Here is a 15746-nt window from a genome sequence, read left to right as displayed (position 1 = left end):
TTTTTTATTAAATATCCTGAGAGTTTTATTGAAAATGGGAAATGCACCGCACAGGATATTTCAATTGAACTGCATAAATCTTTGCTTTTTTCTTTACCTTTTCCACATCAAATTAAAAGGAAAAGATATAACAAACATGAGATTGATTAATTATTCACCCCTTGTTACTTGCCAGCTGGCCAAACAGGTGGAAGGAATAACATGCACGCTGTTCCCTTTGCCTAAGAAACCGTACCCATGGACACCTTGTTGCCAACAACAAACAACCCCTCACGAAAAAAAATTCCTGTTAAAAGTGAAAATTGTTCAATTATCCGTGAGAAAAATGGAGAAAATCCGCTTCATCCTCAGCACTTCAGGTACCTAGTTAATCCTCTTCATCCCAATTATCTCGTGATATGGAAAAAAATAAAAATAAATCTCCTTGTAGCTGATTTCTTTAGTGCCTCACAATCAACTGACGACGCCATCGTGAAATCTTTCTTTGAGAACGAAGAAATAACCCTTCTGGCTGCCACTGTTTCGGACAAGAGGGTTGTTTTTCATCACAAAATCCCCCAGGATTGCGACAATTGCCTACTCTACTACAAAATCCCAAAGTTGAGCAAAGTTGACGGGCAGGAGTCATCAATTGGATTGATTTCCCTTGAGGGGGGAATGGTGAAGTCAATCTACAATTCTGTGGCCAGAATCTTCTCCCCGAATGTCTCTCAGAGATCCGTCTATACACCAGAAGTGGCCAACATCATTGATACACTTCACACAACACTCGGATCAACGCTGGGATTCCCAGAATCTGGGATTGTAACTCTTCACGATGAGGTCAACTACTGGCAACAGAAATCAATTCAATCCTCCACCAAATCTGACCGGGATAAAACAAAATCTTTTGCAAATCTTCTTGAGAAGCTCGACAATGAGATTAGGAGGTAACTCAGATTTTTTAAGGAATATTCTCCTGGACAAAATCAATAAAAAATTAAATTTTAAATTAATTTTTAAAACTTACCGGATTTTTAGGGAAGACATTCGCTCTCTGAGTAATCTTGAGGAATTCCTGGACAATGCTCACACAACTCTAGATGAAGTATGGCGACTTCCGGGACATTTCCCGCAGAATCGAATGGCTGACATAATGGATGTAATCTGCATTACAGTCCTTGAGATCTGTGTGGAGAATCTCAGTGGAGAGGATGTGTGGAGTCTCGATAATCTTCACGTTACAACCATTTTCGCTCAAATAGGTGAACTTGCAGACAATTGGATTCAAATTTGTGACTCCCTAACGCGACTCTTCTGGCCAAATTACTCCCAACATCCTTGGGTGGGGAAATCCCACATTCCTCGTCAAGCGCAGGCATTCAAATCCCGCCTCGAGGAAGTTCGGAACATAAAAAATCTCTACAGGCAAATTGTGACTCTCTTCACTGATAACTCCCACCTGATTGATTCAGTTAACCGAATGTTCCAACCCTTTCGCAGTCTCAACATCTTGGATATACAGCCATTGGGAGAGAAGCGTTGGCGGGCAGCTCTTGTGCATTTTGAGAAGATCCTCGAACCAATAGATGAGAAGATTGCAAATGTGTTGAAAGCAAAGCTCCATCGTCATTTGGACAATCCACGCCAGGTTGTGCATATTTTCTCCAAATTCAATATAATCTCTACGCGTCCGATGGTGTTGGAACTCCTTACAGCTGAAAGGGAGCACTTCCTGCAATCCCTGCAGGTTCTCATAAAGGATCTAAAGGTAGCTCTCAGTCAGAGTGGAGATACAATGACTGAAAACAACCACATCTCACCCATTTGCTGGGAATGTCGCTGGCTACGTGTGGTTGAGTATCAAATTGATGAGATCAACAAAATTTCCCATGTTGTGGCGAATCAAGAAGATCATGCGAATGTTTTCAAGCAACTCTCGGACTTGCGGTTGGAAACACAGAATCTCTTGAAAGTAAATTTCGATTCATGGTGTGAACAATCCCTGGCGGCGGTTAAGAGTGGAGAACTCACCCTCAGAGATGACAGGTCAGTTGTTGAATTTGAGAAAAGTGGTCGTCAACTTATGCGCGTAACGTTCAATTCGAAATTAATCTCCTTCTGCTACGATGTTCGTGAATTTGAGCGACAAGGCTACAAGATTCCTCTGGAATTAAGAGATTCAGCATCTCATGCTGTTAAGTTTATCTCCTATGCAAGGCAGCTACAGCAGGTGGCAACATTTCACAACACAATCGGTGACAGGATGATTCCTTGCCAGCGTCCTATAATGCTGAAGAATGCAGTTGAGCTTTCAAATTTGGTGCGTAGTGAATCAGTTGCATGGAACAATGAGGAATCCGTGAAGAGGTACATAGGAGTTCTGCAGGCATCTGTTCAGAAGCTATCAAAGGATAATGCCATCCTGGCTGGTTACCATGAACAAGCGAAGAAGATCATTGTAAAACTCATGTCAACGGATTTGCAGCGTCAGGCACAGATCTGGAAGGATGAGATGAGACATTTGAGAGATTTGATTGCACAAATTGAAAGTCAAGGCTATACAAACTTGGATGCTTTCAAGCTTCACCTGGATTATCAGCTTTATAAAGTCCTGGAGTATCAGTACATATCGGGTATCCTCAATCTCAACAACAAACTACCCGATATTTACATTGACATCGTTTTTCGGCAGCAGCAGCTTCAATTTCGACCACCATTGGAGGAGATCAGAGCTAAATATTTCCTCCAGCTGAGGAAATTCATCGAGCGTCCGTTAAACTTTCGTGGATTATCGGAAAATAGTGGAGATCTCTTCAAAGTTATGGTTGAACGGAATAGGCACTACTTTGGTTCACTATACCGCAAGGCCATTGATTTGTTCAACAATCTCCAGAAGCACAAGGATTCGTGGTTCTCATGGGTTGCTCTAGGATGCGTAGATCTTGATGAACTGTGCAGGATTCATCTATCATCATGGCAAGACTGGGATCGAAATTTCCGTTCGTGCAAACATTTTAGCCAACAAGTTGCGAAAATTCAAAATTCAGAAGAAAGAATTGACTGCATTGTGATCAACCTCTCACCACTAAGATCTGATATTGAATTCATCAGTCGTCGCTATTGGGAAGCACTAACCAACAGCCTCAGATCCTCCATCTTGGAAGACATTTCAACTCTTGAAGATTTCCTAAATACTTCGCTTCAAGTTCTTCAAAATATTCCTCTGGATGAAAATGGGATCTCCGAAGCAGGAGCAAAGTATGAGAAGATCACAAGTGAGTTACCTAAAATGACGGAACTGATAAAATCAGTCCAAGGGAAGGACACTTGCTTAGCAGGATGGTGCAAAGAGCGCGTAACATCTCTTGCAAACATCATCAGCAGTTGGGATCAATTGCAACCGTTGATTGATAATCACCACACAGTTCTACAGCGTCAAATTGACATCATGAAAGATCATCTAAGTGGACAGATTGAGAATCTCACAGAAGAAGCAGAGAAGTTCCTTATTCGCTGGGAAGCAACATTAACGGAAATGGAGGCAAATGACAAGGCGGATTTAAATGTATTTCGTGAGCGTCAGCAACAATGGGAGGCTCTCAAGGAAAAGAAGGAACATCTTGAAGCAAACTGTATCAAGTTCAATCTCCCACTTCCGGCAAAAGTTGAAGAAGCCTTTAAGAAAGTCCAACAAGATGTTACAGAGCTAGGGAAGCAGTGGGAACATTTTGAAAGATTTACAAAGGAATTTGATGAAATTGGCGCAGAAGAGTGGACAGTTTACCGCCGTAGGCCGTATATTTTAACGGACTTTCTTTCAAAATGGAAAAATGATCAGACTATCCCTGTAACCCCAGCTACAACACGAATCCACCAGATGATAGACATGTGCCAGAACATCGTTCCAGCGTTGCAGAGTTTGCAGTCCGATGCACTGACTGAAAAGCATTGGGCGCGAATTTTTCACATCCTGGGAAAACAGCCAAAGCCTACCCATGATATCCTTCTGAAGGATATTCTCAGTTCTGGAGAAAATCTCTCGCAACAAGTAACAGAAGTTCAATCAATTGTACGTCAAGCTTCTTCTGAGCAAATTGTGCGGCAAGCTCTTACAGAATTAGAGCAATGGGGAGTTACAGCATCACTAAAATTGACTCAACATAAAGATTCCAAAGCGGAGGATGTTTCCTTAATCAGAGATTTTCAGGAGATTCTCAATAAAATTGGGGATAATCAGTGCCTTCTGCAGTCTGCTAAAAACTCCGCAGCTTTTGAAGCTTTCTCCGATCAAGCAGAAATCTGGGAAGGAAGACTAACAATGCTTGATCGTATTCTAACAAGCCTAAATCAGATACAGCGCAAATGGATCTACTTAGAACCAATTTTCAGCAGTGGAACCCTTAAAAATGAAGAAGTTATCTTCATGCGAATTGACAAGGATTTTCGTTACATTATGCGGGAGATTGTTCAAGATCCTAGAGCTTTGAGTGTGGCAAAAATTCCAAATATCCTCAACATCATTGAATCGTTGGAAAATCAATTATCTCGCTGTCAGAATACTCTCACAACGTACATCACCAGCAAAAGAAATGCATTCCCGAGATTCTACTTTTTAGGTGATGATGATCTTCTGGAGATTCTCGGGCAAGCTTCCAAGGAGGCTATCTTGCAGAAGCACATTAAAAAACTCTTTCCGGGAATTCACAAATTGGGAATTTCAACAAAGGACAATCAACTACTTATTGGAAGTATTTATAGTGCGGAGGGTGATGAAGTTGTTCTCAGGAATGTTATCCACATCAATGGAGCCGTTGAGGATTGGTTGAATCAACTTGTGATGGAGATCAAGTTCACTTTACGGGAACTTGTGCGGAAATGCGTTGAAATTAAGGACTTTACCGAGGGCAATATTGAAGAGTACCCAATTCAAGTGTTAACTCTTGCCAGAGGAATTTTCTTTACTCGTTCTGCGGAGAAAGCCATCACATCCATGAGTGTGGGGAATCTTCTGAAAACCACACGATCAGACATTGAGAGATTTACTACAATGGCCGGGAAGACGCAATCAACCCTTATACAGCTAAAAATTCGATCTCTGCTTGTAGATCTTGTGCATCATGCAACAATCCTTGAAAATCTGCTGCAAAATAATGTAACAAATATCCAAGATTGGTTGTGGCTACAACAGCTAAAATTTTACATTGATCGCACTTCAGCTACAGCCACAGCTAGGATGGTTTACACAGAATTCGAATACTCATATGAATTTTTGGGTAATCCCAGTAAACTCGTAAATACATCCCTAACACACAGATGCTATCTCACCCTTACGCAGTCAATGCATTTAGGCTTGGGCGGGAATCCTTTTGGTCCAGCTGGCACAGGGAAAACAGAATGCGTCAAGGCCCTTGGAGCAATGCTAGGACGCTTAGTGCTGGTTTTCAATTGCAACGAAAATGTCGATAGTGCTGCTATAGGACTCATTCTATCAGGATTAGCCAGATGTGGAGCTTTCGGATGTTTTGATGAATTTAACAGGCTACAGGAAGCAACACTGTCTGCCATTTCAATGCAAATTCAACCACTTCAGCAAGCTCTGAAAGAGAAACGAGACACTGTGAACATCCTCGATGAACCTGTAAGTGTTCTTGGTAAAATTAAACAAATATTGTTCACTATAAGATCAATTTTATTATTTCTGAGTAACATCATTGTTGTAGATTCCTCTAAATCCACATTGTGGCATTTTTGTCACACTTAATCCCGCTGGTGAGGAATATGGGGGTCGCCAGAAGCTCCCTGCCAATATTCAGAGCCTCTTCCGGCCAATTGTAATGCAGGAACCTAAACCGAAGGAGGTAAACTAAGCCACCAACATAAAATAAAGAAAATCTGCTAATTATTTTCCTTTCCAGATCGCCAGAGTTCTTCTTTTTGTTGAAGGCTTTGAGAATGCAGATGAAATTGGAGAACGAATGGTTGAACTGTTCACCCTCGCAAGTAAAATTCTTTCCCCGCAGCGACACTACGATTGGGGATTGAGGGAACTCAAAACAGTCTTAACAGCTTGTGGAAAAGCTTTGCGGGAGCGACGATCCTCGAATTTAGCAGCTCAAGATGAAATGGAGATCGCAGTTAATGCCGTACGATCCAATACAATGTCCAAACTAACACTGGCTGATTGTAGGCTATTTGATGCTCTTATAGAAGATGTTTTCCCCGGTGTTAGAGTAACGGATTTCAGGGAAAAGGAACTACAAACAGCTCTGGAGGAAAGCTTCAAGAGCGCAGGATTGATCTTCAATGAGCGGCAGGTGGAGAAATGTCTGGAATTGTATGAACAATTGACGAAAAGAATGGGAGTTGTTGTTGTTGGACCACCTGCATCAGGAAAGACAACACTGATTGCAATCCTTAAGCAAGCTCTGATGAGTTTGGGGAAAGTAATTCGGAAGTATACAATTGCACCGAAAAGTATGAGCAGGAAACAACTTCTTGGACATCTTGATCCTGATACAAGACAGTGGAATGATGGAGTACTCACAACAACAGCCGTTGCGGTTAATACTGAGGATGCTTCAATACAATCATGGATCATTTGCGACGGAGACGTTGATCCTGAATGGATTGAAGCCTTGAATTCAGTTCTTGATGACAACAAGCTCCTAACGCTGCCTTCTGGATGGCGAATTCAATTTGGCAACAATGTAAATTTTATCTTTGAAACTCACGATCTCAGCCATGCCTCCCCAGCTACAATCTCCCGCATGGGAATTATAAATTTGAGCATGAGAGATCTGCCAGGAGATCTTTTGCTGCAATCATGGCTGCAACGACAATCCAACAGTGAGATCTTGCAGCGTTTCCTTGATCAGTATCTCCGTCGTGCCGTAACGTGGATTGAAAAGAATGCAACAAGACCCGTTGCTGCTGTGCCCAATAACATGATTCTGTGTGGACTTCAAGCTATTACTGATACAGCTAGCAAGGATCAATTTTGCGTAGAGCTAGTTCAAGGTTTAGGAGCTTCTCTCACCGTTGAGGCACGAAAATTGTTTTCCCAGCAGATCCTCGATTGGGCAGATATCTATTTACCCAATCGATCAGATGCAGAACTTGTGAACTACAACACATTCCGGGATACCATTGAAATATTTGAGTTGGAAGTATTTGCAGGATCCACAGCCGAGAGATCTCTCATAAAGACACCAATAGCTAAGGCAAATATGGAAATTCTGAGGAACTTCCTAAAAGGAGAGTCAAAAGCACCTTTTCTCATTGTTGGTCCAGCTGGATGTGGGAAAACTCTCCTCATGGAGACGACTGTGGCCGAATTTTCCGGGTATCAACTTGTTACAATAAACTGCAGCGCACAGTTAACAGTGAGCTACGTAATTTATGTGCTGAAGCAGCATTTCCTTGTCATTTCCGGTATCAGAGGAAGAGAATATAAACCAAAGTACAATAGAATTGTTATATACTTCCGGAACATTCATCTTGTTCCCGTAGATGAGTGGGGAACATCAGAAGTTGTTGAACTTTTGCTCCAATTAATTCAGCGAAATGGTTTCTATGCTGATACGCTAGAATGGATCAGCGTGACTGGACTACAGATTTGTGGATCATTTTCAAGTACTTTTAAATCATCCCTATCCCCGAGATTCCTCTCAGTCACAAGATTTCTCGTGATGGACTATCCAAGTGAACGGGACATGAGTCTTATTGTTGAGAATCAATTTTCTCCAATATTCTCCCGCTTTAAAACTTCACGAATCCGGATGGAGAAGATTGCCGAAGCAATAATTGCGATCTACCAGGAAATAAAGACTTCCTTCACGGTAGATCAGAACAATCACTACGTTTTCACGCCAAAGATGATTACCAAATTGCTTTTGAATCTCTCTTGTTACCCTGTGGATAATCTCCCAGAAGCTCTGCATTACGAAGCATGTCGGATGCTAAGAGATCGGCTGACAAGTTCAGAAGAAACTGCGCAGTTTGATGAGATTTTTTCATCAGCCACAAGGCAGTTTTATTCTCCGGAATCTAACTCAATGTTCTTCATCCCATCATCAACAAAAACAAGCCAAATGCAGAAAATCCCCACGGAAGAATTCCTGGACAATGTCAAGAGATCCATTGCTGTTTGCAATTCAGAACACATAGCAATCGATGCGCCAATTACTGATCAACTCCTTACAACTATTGCAGCTGTATGTCGAGCAATTTCTCGTCCAGAAACTCACATGTTAATCGCTGGACTAACAGGATCAGGACGAAAGGAATCCCTCTACATTGCAGGAGCTTTGCTGCAGACGAAAATTTACACATTACAGGCTTCTGCCAACTACGCAATGGGAGATTTCTTCAGTGATCTCAAGCTTGCAATGCAAAGTGCAGCACTTGAGGATCAAAATACGATCCTTGTGATTGATCACACGTGGATAGAATTCCTCCCTGCGATCCTCGAACCGATTGAAGCACTTCTCGAGGGAAGTGAAGTTCCCGAAATCTTTGGTGATGATCTCGAGACGATCGCAAATCCCCTGAGGAGTTCAGCTCAACTAGAAGGATATCAGGAGTCTTTAGCATCATATTTCCTCAAGAGTATGTTATTAATCCCTTCTCAAGATTATTTTTTGATGTTTTATAATTTAAATTTTATTTCATTTCCAGGAGTTGGTCAAAATCTTCACTTGATCATCAGCTTAGAAAGCTCATCTGCAACAATCAACGATCTTTTCACAAAGTACCCATCACTGTATCGTAGCACAGAAATTTTCTTCCTCCATCCCCCATCCTCAAATGATTTGGAAATTTTCTCAAGAAACTACCCGGAATCCGTTGAGAATTTCAAGGAATTTTCCATTCCAAAATACTTCTCCGAGGCAATAGTGACAAGTGGGCGGTGGAATCAATCCCCTCAGAGAATGAAGCAACTCATCATGGGATTCAAGAAAATCTCATCTTCATTGACACAGAAGATTTCAGCAAGGATGGAAAATCTAAAGGCGGGCGTGGAAAAACTCTCAGCCACATATAGCGTAGTTGCTTCGTTGAAAAATGAAGCCACACAGCAGGAAGAAGCTGTGACGGAGAAACGAAGACTCGCAGCTGAATCCCTGGAAATGATTTCAGCCACAATGCGCTCAGCCACAGATCAACGAACAGATCTTCTTGAGCTAAAGAAGAAAACCGAAGAGAGCAGCAAAGCTCTTGTTGTGAGAAAGAAAGCCATTGAGGTGGAATTGCAGGAAGTTGAGCCATTGCTCAAGGAAGCCATTGCAGCAGTTGGTCAAATTAAGACAGAAGCTCTATCGGAGATTCGTTCCTTGAGAGCTCCCCCGGAAACAATTCGTGACATTCTTGAAGGGGTTCTTCGGCTAATGGGAATCCGGGATACCTCATGGAATAGCATGAAAACATTCCTAGCCAAGAGAGGCGTCAAAGAGGACATAAGATCCCTTGATCCAGCCCGGATTGCCCCAGAAAACTATCAAGCTGTTGAGAAACTTTTAGTCTCAAAAGCAGATTCATTTGACATTAAGAACGCTAAGAGAGCTTCAGCTGCTGCAGCTCCTCTTGCTTCCTGGGTCATTGCCAATGTTCAGTATGCAAAGGTAGTGCAGAGCATTAAGCCACTGGAGCGGGAACAGAATGAACTTAAGAGAAATCTCGATGAGGCAGAGACACAGATGAAATCTTTAATGACGGGCTTGGATGATGTGGATTCGCGTGTTAAGGAGCTTTCCAATCAGCTCAATATTTACACGCAGGAAGCAGCTGTGCTGGAGATCAAGCTTAACGATGTCAGGAGTACTCTTTCGTCAGCAGAAATGCTCGTTGATAAACTCAGTTCAGAATATCGAAGCTGGAGCGATCAGATGCAACAGTTGCAGATTGAATTGGATTCTCTTTCCATGAGAGCTTTCCTCGTGAGCTTAACAATTAATTTTCTCAGTCATTTGGCACTGGAAGAACGAACTCAGGTACTTCAGACTATCATTCAGACCACAGATCTCCCACCTTTTGATCTCACCGAGAGTCTCGTCACTGAGCAGGAAAAGATTATGTGGGAAAGTATGGGGCTCACTCCTGATGCTCAATCAATTCAGAATGCAGGCCTTTTGATTAAGATTCTCTCTCTGCCACTGCGGGATTCACCAATCCCACTCCTCCTGGATCCATCCGGAAACAGCTTACGGTGGTTTATTGCCTATTTGCGTGCCCAAGAGAAATCCTTTGAGGTTTCCTCACAGAATGCTGAAAGATTTGCTTATATTCTCGAATTAGCAATTCGCTTTGGGAAAATTCTCATTGTACGAGATGTGGAGACTTTCCTGCCGTCTCTCCTCTCAGTGATAATCTCGAAGATTCACGTACGCTTCAATAAGAAACTCCTTCAAGTTGGCAACAAGCTAATTGATCTTCACGATGATTTTCATTTAATCCTCACGACGAGTCTCGATAGATTTGATCTCAGTGCTGATATTGAAGCTCTCGTGACTCCAATACCCTTCACGACAACCGTGAGTGGCCTCACGGATCAGCTAATGAGTAAAAGTATCCTCCTGAAGCGACCTGAGCTGGAGGAGAAACGAATTAATCTGCTACAGAGTGAGGGAAGTATGTTGAAGGAACGTGAAAAGCTCCAGGAGCGTCTTCTGCAGGAACTTTCCACAGCTCAGGGGGATATTCTAAAAAATGAAAAATTAATCACAAGCCTGAATGCCGTGAAGGAGAGCAGTGAATCCATTGATGCATCCCTGAAAGAATCCACAGCTGTCCGGAAGAAGCTAATGGAGGACTACAGCAAGTTCCGGTGCCTCTGTGCAAAATCCTCAAACTTCTTCATTGGCATCGCACGGATTTACCCACTTTCTGTGAATCTCTTCTCAGATTTATTCACAGAAACCCTCGGGCAGGCCGTGGACTACGATGAGGAGATAATTTTCTCCCAGCTCGTCCATCGGGTCTACATGAATCTATCCAGGAGTGTTTCAAAGCAGAATTACATCCAATTGGCACTCCATGTGTGCAAAAATGCTTTCCCGGAGAAAGTTCCGGAGCGTGAATGGGAGCTTTTTATCACGAATTTTATCTCCACGGAAGATTCCGCTGGGTATGATTTCCCAGAGTGGCTAAAGAAGGAGCTAATCCCAAAGCTGACAACCCTCAGATCATCCCATGTGAAGCTCTATGAAGTTTTGCAGCTTGATAATCGTGATTTGTGGACGAATTTCATGGGAGGAAGTCGAACAGAGCTGCCAGTGGGTGTGAGTGACTTCCAGAGAATTCTCGTTACGCAAATCCTTCGTCCGGATCTCATGGTGCAGACAATCAGGGAGGCTGTTGCGAGAATCCTTGGCTTCAACACAATGTCCGTGATTCAACCGTCAATGGAACAACTCGCCCAGGAAGCAAAGAGCGACAAACCCATCTTGATTATCAGCTCATCGGGAACAGATCCATCAAAAGATCTCAGAGGGTATGTCACGGAAAAGATGTCCCCGGAGAAATTCATTGAAATCTCCATGGGAAAGGGTCAGGAGCAGAGCAGCCTTCAAGCTGTCCGCCGGGCAGCTGAATCCGGAAGTTGGGTGTGCTTGAAAAATATTCATCTCCTGCCCAAGTGGATTAAAAGTTTGGAAACGGAATTAGCTGCCTTGTCACCCCACAAGGACTTCCGTTTGTGGCTAATTTGTGAATCCACAGCAGATTTCTCGGAAGCCTTCGTCTCTAGGTGCTTGAAGCTCCTCTTTGAGCTTCCAAATGGGATAAAATTCAAAGTCCAGCGGCTACTGAAGCAGTGGGAATCACTGATGACGTCTAAACGGGATCCGAGGCTTGTTAAGCTCTTCTTTACGCTTCTCCTACTTAATGGGGTGCTCCAGGAGCGACGAAATTACATTCCACAGGGTTTCACAAAGTGGTATGATTTTAGTGATTCAGACCTGAGGGCTGGTGTTGATTGTATGCGGTGGATGGAGACAACCTTCGCTGTGAAAATGGAATGGCCAATTCTTCACGGACTCCTGGACTGTGTTGCCTTTGGGGGGCGCATTGACAATGTTCAGGATCACCAAGTTTTGCTTCACCATTTGGAGGATTTTTTCAGTGATGCTCTCCTGACCAGCCGATGGGTTCCGTCGAATTTCTCTCGACCACTCCCACAGAGTACCAATGTCCAGGACTACTATAACTACGTCCACAGCTTCAGTGACACGGATGAGCCACAAATCTTTGGCCTGGCCATGACGACAAACGTCTCGAGGGATCTCCTATTCTGCCGGAACCTCCTGAAGCATCTCCGGGGAACGTACTACAAAATTGACGATCAGGAGAATCTCGAGAAGAGAATCAGGCCCATTCTGGCCACGTGGAAGAAGCTTCTTTCGGTACGAAAAATCTTTAAAGTTTTCTCTTCAATTTTCTCAATGATTTTCATTTCCTTCTGCAGGGATCAACTTTACTGGAAACCTTCCAGAATATGCCGGAAGATGAGCAAAAGTCTGATCCTTGGATGACTTTTATTGTATCAGAAATGCGTCTGGCTGGGAATCTCTTTTCCGTAAGTTCTTTTCTTATAGTGTTGGGATCATTTTTTACATTTTCCTTAATTGTCTACGCGTCATCAATGGCCTTAAACATTGAGGAAAAAAGTGATAAATTGCGAAAGAAAACAATTTTATTCTTAATAAAAATGTTTCAATTTATTATACTATTATCATTATCGGTCTTGAAACATATTTTCATAATTTTTCTTCACTTTTTTGTAGTTTTTTTTTTATTGTAAGAAATAGTAAATAAGTAAAAAAAAAACATGTAATAGCATTGGTTAAATGCTCTAACTCAGATACAACTCTGCGCCTCTGAAAAATCTTCTTTCAAAAAGATCCCCATTATAATGCATTTTGTAAAAAAAAGATCAACATAATTAGAAAAAAAAATTATAAATTGTGTCTGAAATTTGAAAATCGTGCACAAAATTGCGTCCATTTTTTTAGTTTTACTTCCTTTTTGTTGTTGTTTAATATACCTTATCAATTGTCACCTTAATTAATTTAATATATACACAGTTATGACAAATATATATTATGTTTATGTAGTTATATATATTCATTTATTAGGTATAGACTAAATTGTTTCTCAACTCAAGATTTTTTTCACATCTTAGTTGTTTTTCTTTTTTTATTTATTTTATTTTTTTTTTCCTCTAATCCTCACACAAAGTTTTTTTCGCACAATTTTTAAATCATGCTCAAATAGCACGTAATTCTCGTTTCTTTTTTTTTGTTTCTTTTTGTAAAAATAAAATCAGAAAACAATTTGTTTTTCTTTTCTTGTATTTGCACAGTAAACACTCGCAACTTTTCTCAAAGTCTCTCCAATTGATTTGTTTGTAAAAAAAAAATGTCAAAAAAAATCATAACTATAAGACTAAATGTTAAATCCGAAATATTTCTAGGAGAAAATTAAATCTTAATGTAAAATCTACACGAAAAAAATTGCAATTTCACAAAATTGCAATCGCAATTTAGAATATTATATAGGCTCCTCTCATGATTGTAATGCTCCACCTTCACAGCTACCAAACTACATATCCGTGTGTCTCTCTAACTAATCCAAAAAACATTATAATCGATTTTTTTGTTCTTTTAAATTCCTACCAGTCATCTCGCAGGTCATTGATAGTCATTAATTAATAATTTTTCTCAATGAAATTTTAATTCACTTTGAAAATGTAATTTGTGTAAGAAAATTGTGTAAATGCGTAAAGTGCATTTTGTAAATTTTTAGTGAACCCACGTAAAAATGTAAGAGTAATGTAAACAGAACAATTGTGAGTAAAAAACAACAATTTTTTTACATTGTACCCATTATACTTTTACAAGTGCTAATACAAGCGACAATTTCTTATTAACGTTACTAAAGTACGTTAAATAATATTTTACTGTAACGTAAAGAACATAACCTCAAAGGTTTTTACGTTTAATTTCTCAAATTGTTATTTTTAATTAAATAAAATCACCCCTAAAAATAATTTAGATTAAAACAAATAATTTCATTGAGAAAAATCAATGACTATCGATGACTTTACGTGTCCCTTTTCATTAATTTTTATGTATTGTTCCTTCTACTTTCCCTTGAGAATTAGGAGTCTAAATGTTTACGCATTTACGTGGGGATGTGATGGGCCTTTTATGAGGAACAGAATTGTTGACCCTGTGTAAAGAATTGGGGTAATCTTTGCGAAAAAACGCGACAAATCGTTGTCTATCCCTTGCCTAATGATCGGGATTAATAAATCACACAGAATCAGCAATTCTGCCCCCTAACTCTTAAAATCTGGCGGGAAAATGATTGAGAATGTTTTTTATTTAAATTAATTGGCAGGTAATTCATGGGATGCTTTCGAATCTACATAGTGCAATTCGCGAAGGTGATACGGAAATGTCCACGACGGAGAGGGCAGCCCTACAGACGCTGTGTGAGAATCAGGTGCCGCTGCAATGGCGGAAATTGTGGTCTGGCCCCCGATTGGCCACTGAGTACATGAAAGCCGTCTCAGTGCGTGCCCACGAGGCAGAAAAGCGTTTCCAGGCACGCGGCAGTGCCACGGGATGGTGCGAAAGAATTGACTTTGCCACCGTCTTCAGTATTGAGAGCTTTCTGGCCAGCCTAAAGCTCGCCACAGCACACATTCGGGCAACATCAACCTGCCGTCTCACCCTACATGCCACCTTCGACGGTAGCGAAAATCTCGAGGAGCCCACCGTCCATGTGGCTCCATTGCTAATCGATGGCGCCACCCTGCGCGGTGGGCGTCTCACATTTGCGTCTCGACGCACCGACGACACTCGCACACCGTCGTTCCGCGTCACGTTCACCAGCACGGGTGCAACAGGTGGCGGCTACACTGCCACAGACATTCCCATTCCCCTCTACAGCAATGCAAGCCGCGAGCGTGTTCTAGGGCGGATTGTAGTCGCCACAGCGGACGGAGGGGTTCCCGCGGCAATGGCTACGTACTCTGGCGTCGCATTTGTTGTTCCCGACGCTCCCCTCTAGGATACACACAACGCACCATAAAACAACTTTATCCACATTCCCAACAATTTTCCCTCGCATAGGGTTTCTCTCTAATTTCATTTTGTCTCCCCACCCCCGTACCGAAAAATATTCCCTGTTGCGTCACTCAACAATCATCGTAAGTGCATGGAAAGTTTTCATTTTGAATTTAATTTGGGGATTTTATTAGACTTTTCATTTAATATTTTGTTTTGTCTACAAGACTTGCTGAAAAAGGTACAATTTAGAATGTTTTTTGGTTGTAAATTGAAGAAATTTGTAGTTAAAAACATTAAAATAAAAACTCTCATAAACTCCAAATTCTTTGTTGAAATGCAATCTTTCTTGCTTTATGGAACGAAAATAAGAATTATCAGAAATTATTACAAAAGTTTAATAAGGTTCAAGAAAAACCATTATACGGAAATTAAAAATGCTAACAGATGGCCTTAGTTTGCCGCGAAAATTTTTAAATTTGAAATCATTTATTTTTATATTAATTTTTAGCTCCAAAAATTATTTAAACACTCCAAAAAAAATTTAAAGAAGAATGGAAAATAATTTTTCAGTATTTTATGAGAGGTTTTAATGACCTTAACTTTAAAATTCAATAAAAAAAATAAACAAAAATTCTACCTGAAATAAGAATTTTTAAAGAAAATCGTTAAAACATTTCGTGAGAAGAAAACATT

General features: G+C 41.1%; 1 protein-coding gene across 1 annotated transcript; it reads left to right on the top strand.

The window, feature by feature from the left end:
• Window positions 1-325: 325 nt before the first annotated feature.
• On the top strand, window positions 326-15054 carry LOC129793345 (cytoplasmic dynein 2 heavy chain 1). Its single transcript, XM_055833292.1, has 8 exons — window positions 326-359; window positions 431-929; window positions 1021-5620; window positions 5703-5840; window positions 5898-8589; window positions 8659-12380; window positions 12443-12553; window positions 14380-15054. The coding sequence occupies exons 1-8, from the start codon at window positions 326-328 to the stop codon at window positions 15052-15054; spliced, it is 12471 nt and encodes a 4156-aa protein (XP_055689267.1).
• The last annotated feature ends 692 nt before the right edge of the window (window positions 15055-15746 follow it).

This window comes from Lutzomyia longipalpis, chromosome 1 (genome assembly GCF_024334085.1).
Source record: "Lutzomyia longipalpis isolate SR_M1_2022 chromosome 1, ASM2433408v1".
Taxonomy (NCBI): Eukaryota; Metazoa; Arthropoda; class Insecta; order Diptera; family Psychodidae; genus Lutzomyia; species Lutzomyia longipalpis.
Note: the sequence above shows the minus strand (reverse complement) of the source record. Positions and strands in the feature narration are given on the sequence as shown.

Coding starts and splice junctions, on each gene's coding strand:
- LOC129793345 (XM_055833292.1), top strand. CDS start 326: ATGGAGAAAATCCGCTTCATCCTCAGCACTTCAG. Junction 5,841..5,897: donor AGGAACCTAAACCGAAGGAG/GTAAACTAAGCC, acceptor TTTCCTTTCCAG/ATCGCCAGAGTTCTTCTTTT. Junction 12,554..14,379: donor TGGCTGGGAATCTCTTTTCC/GTAAGTTCTTTT, acceptor ATTAATTGGCAG/GTAATTCATGGGATGCTTTC.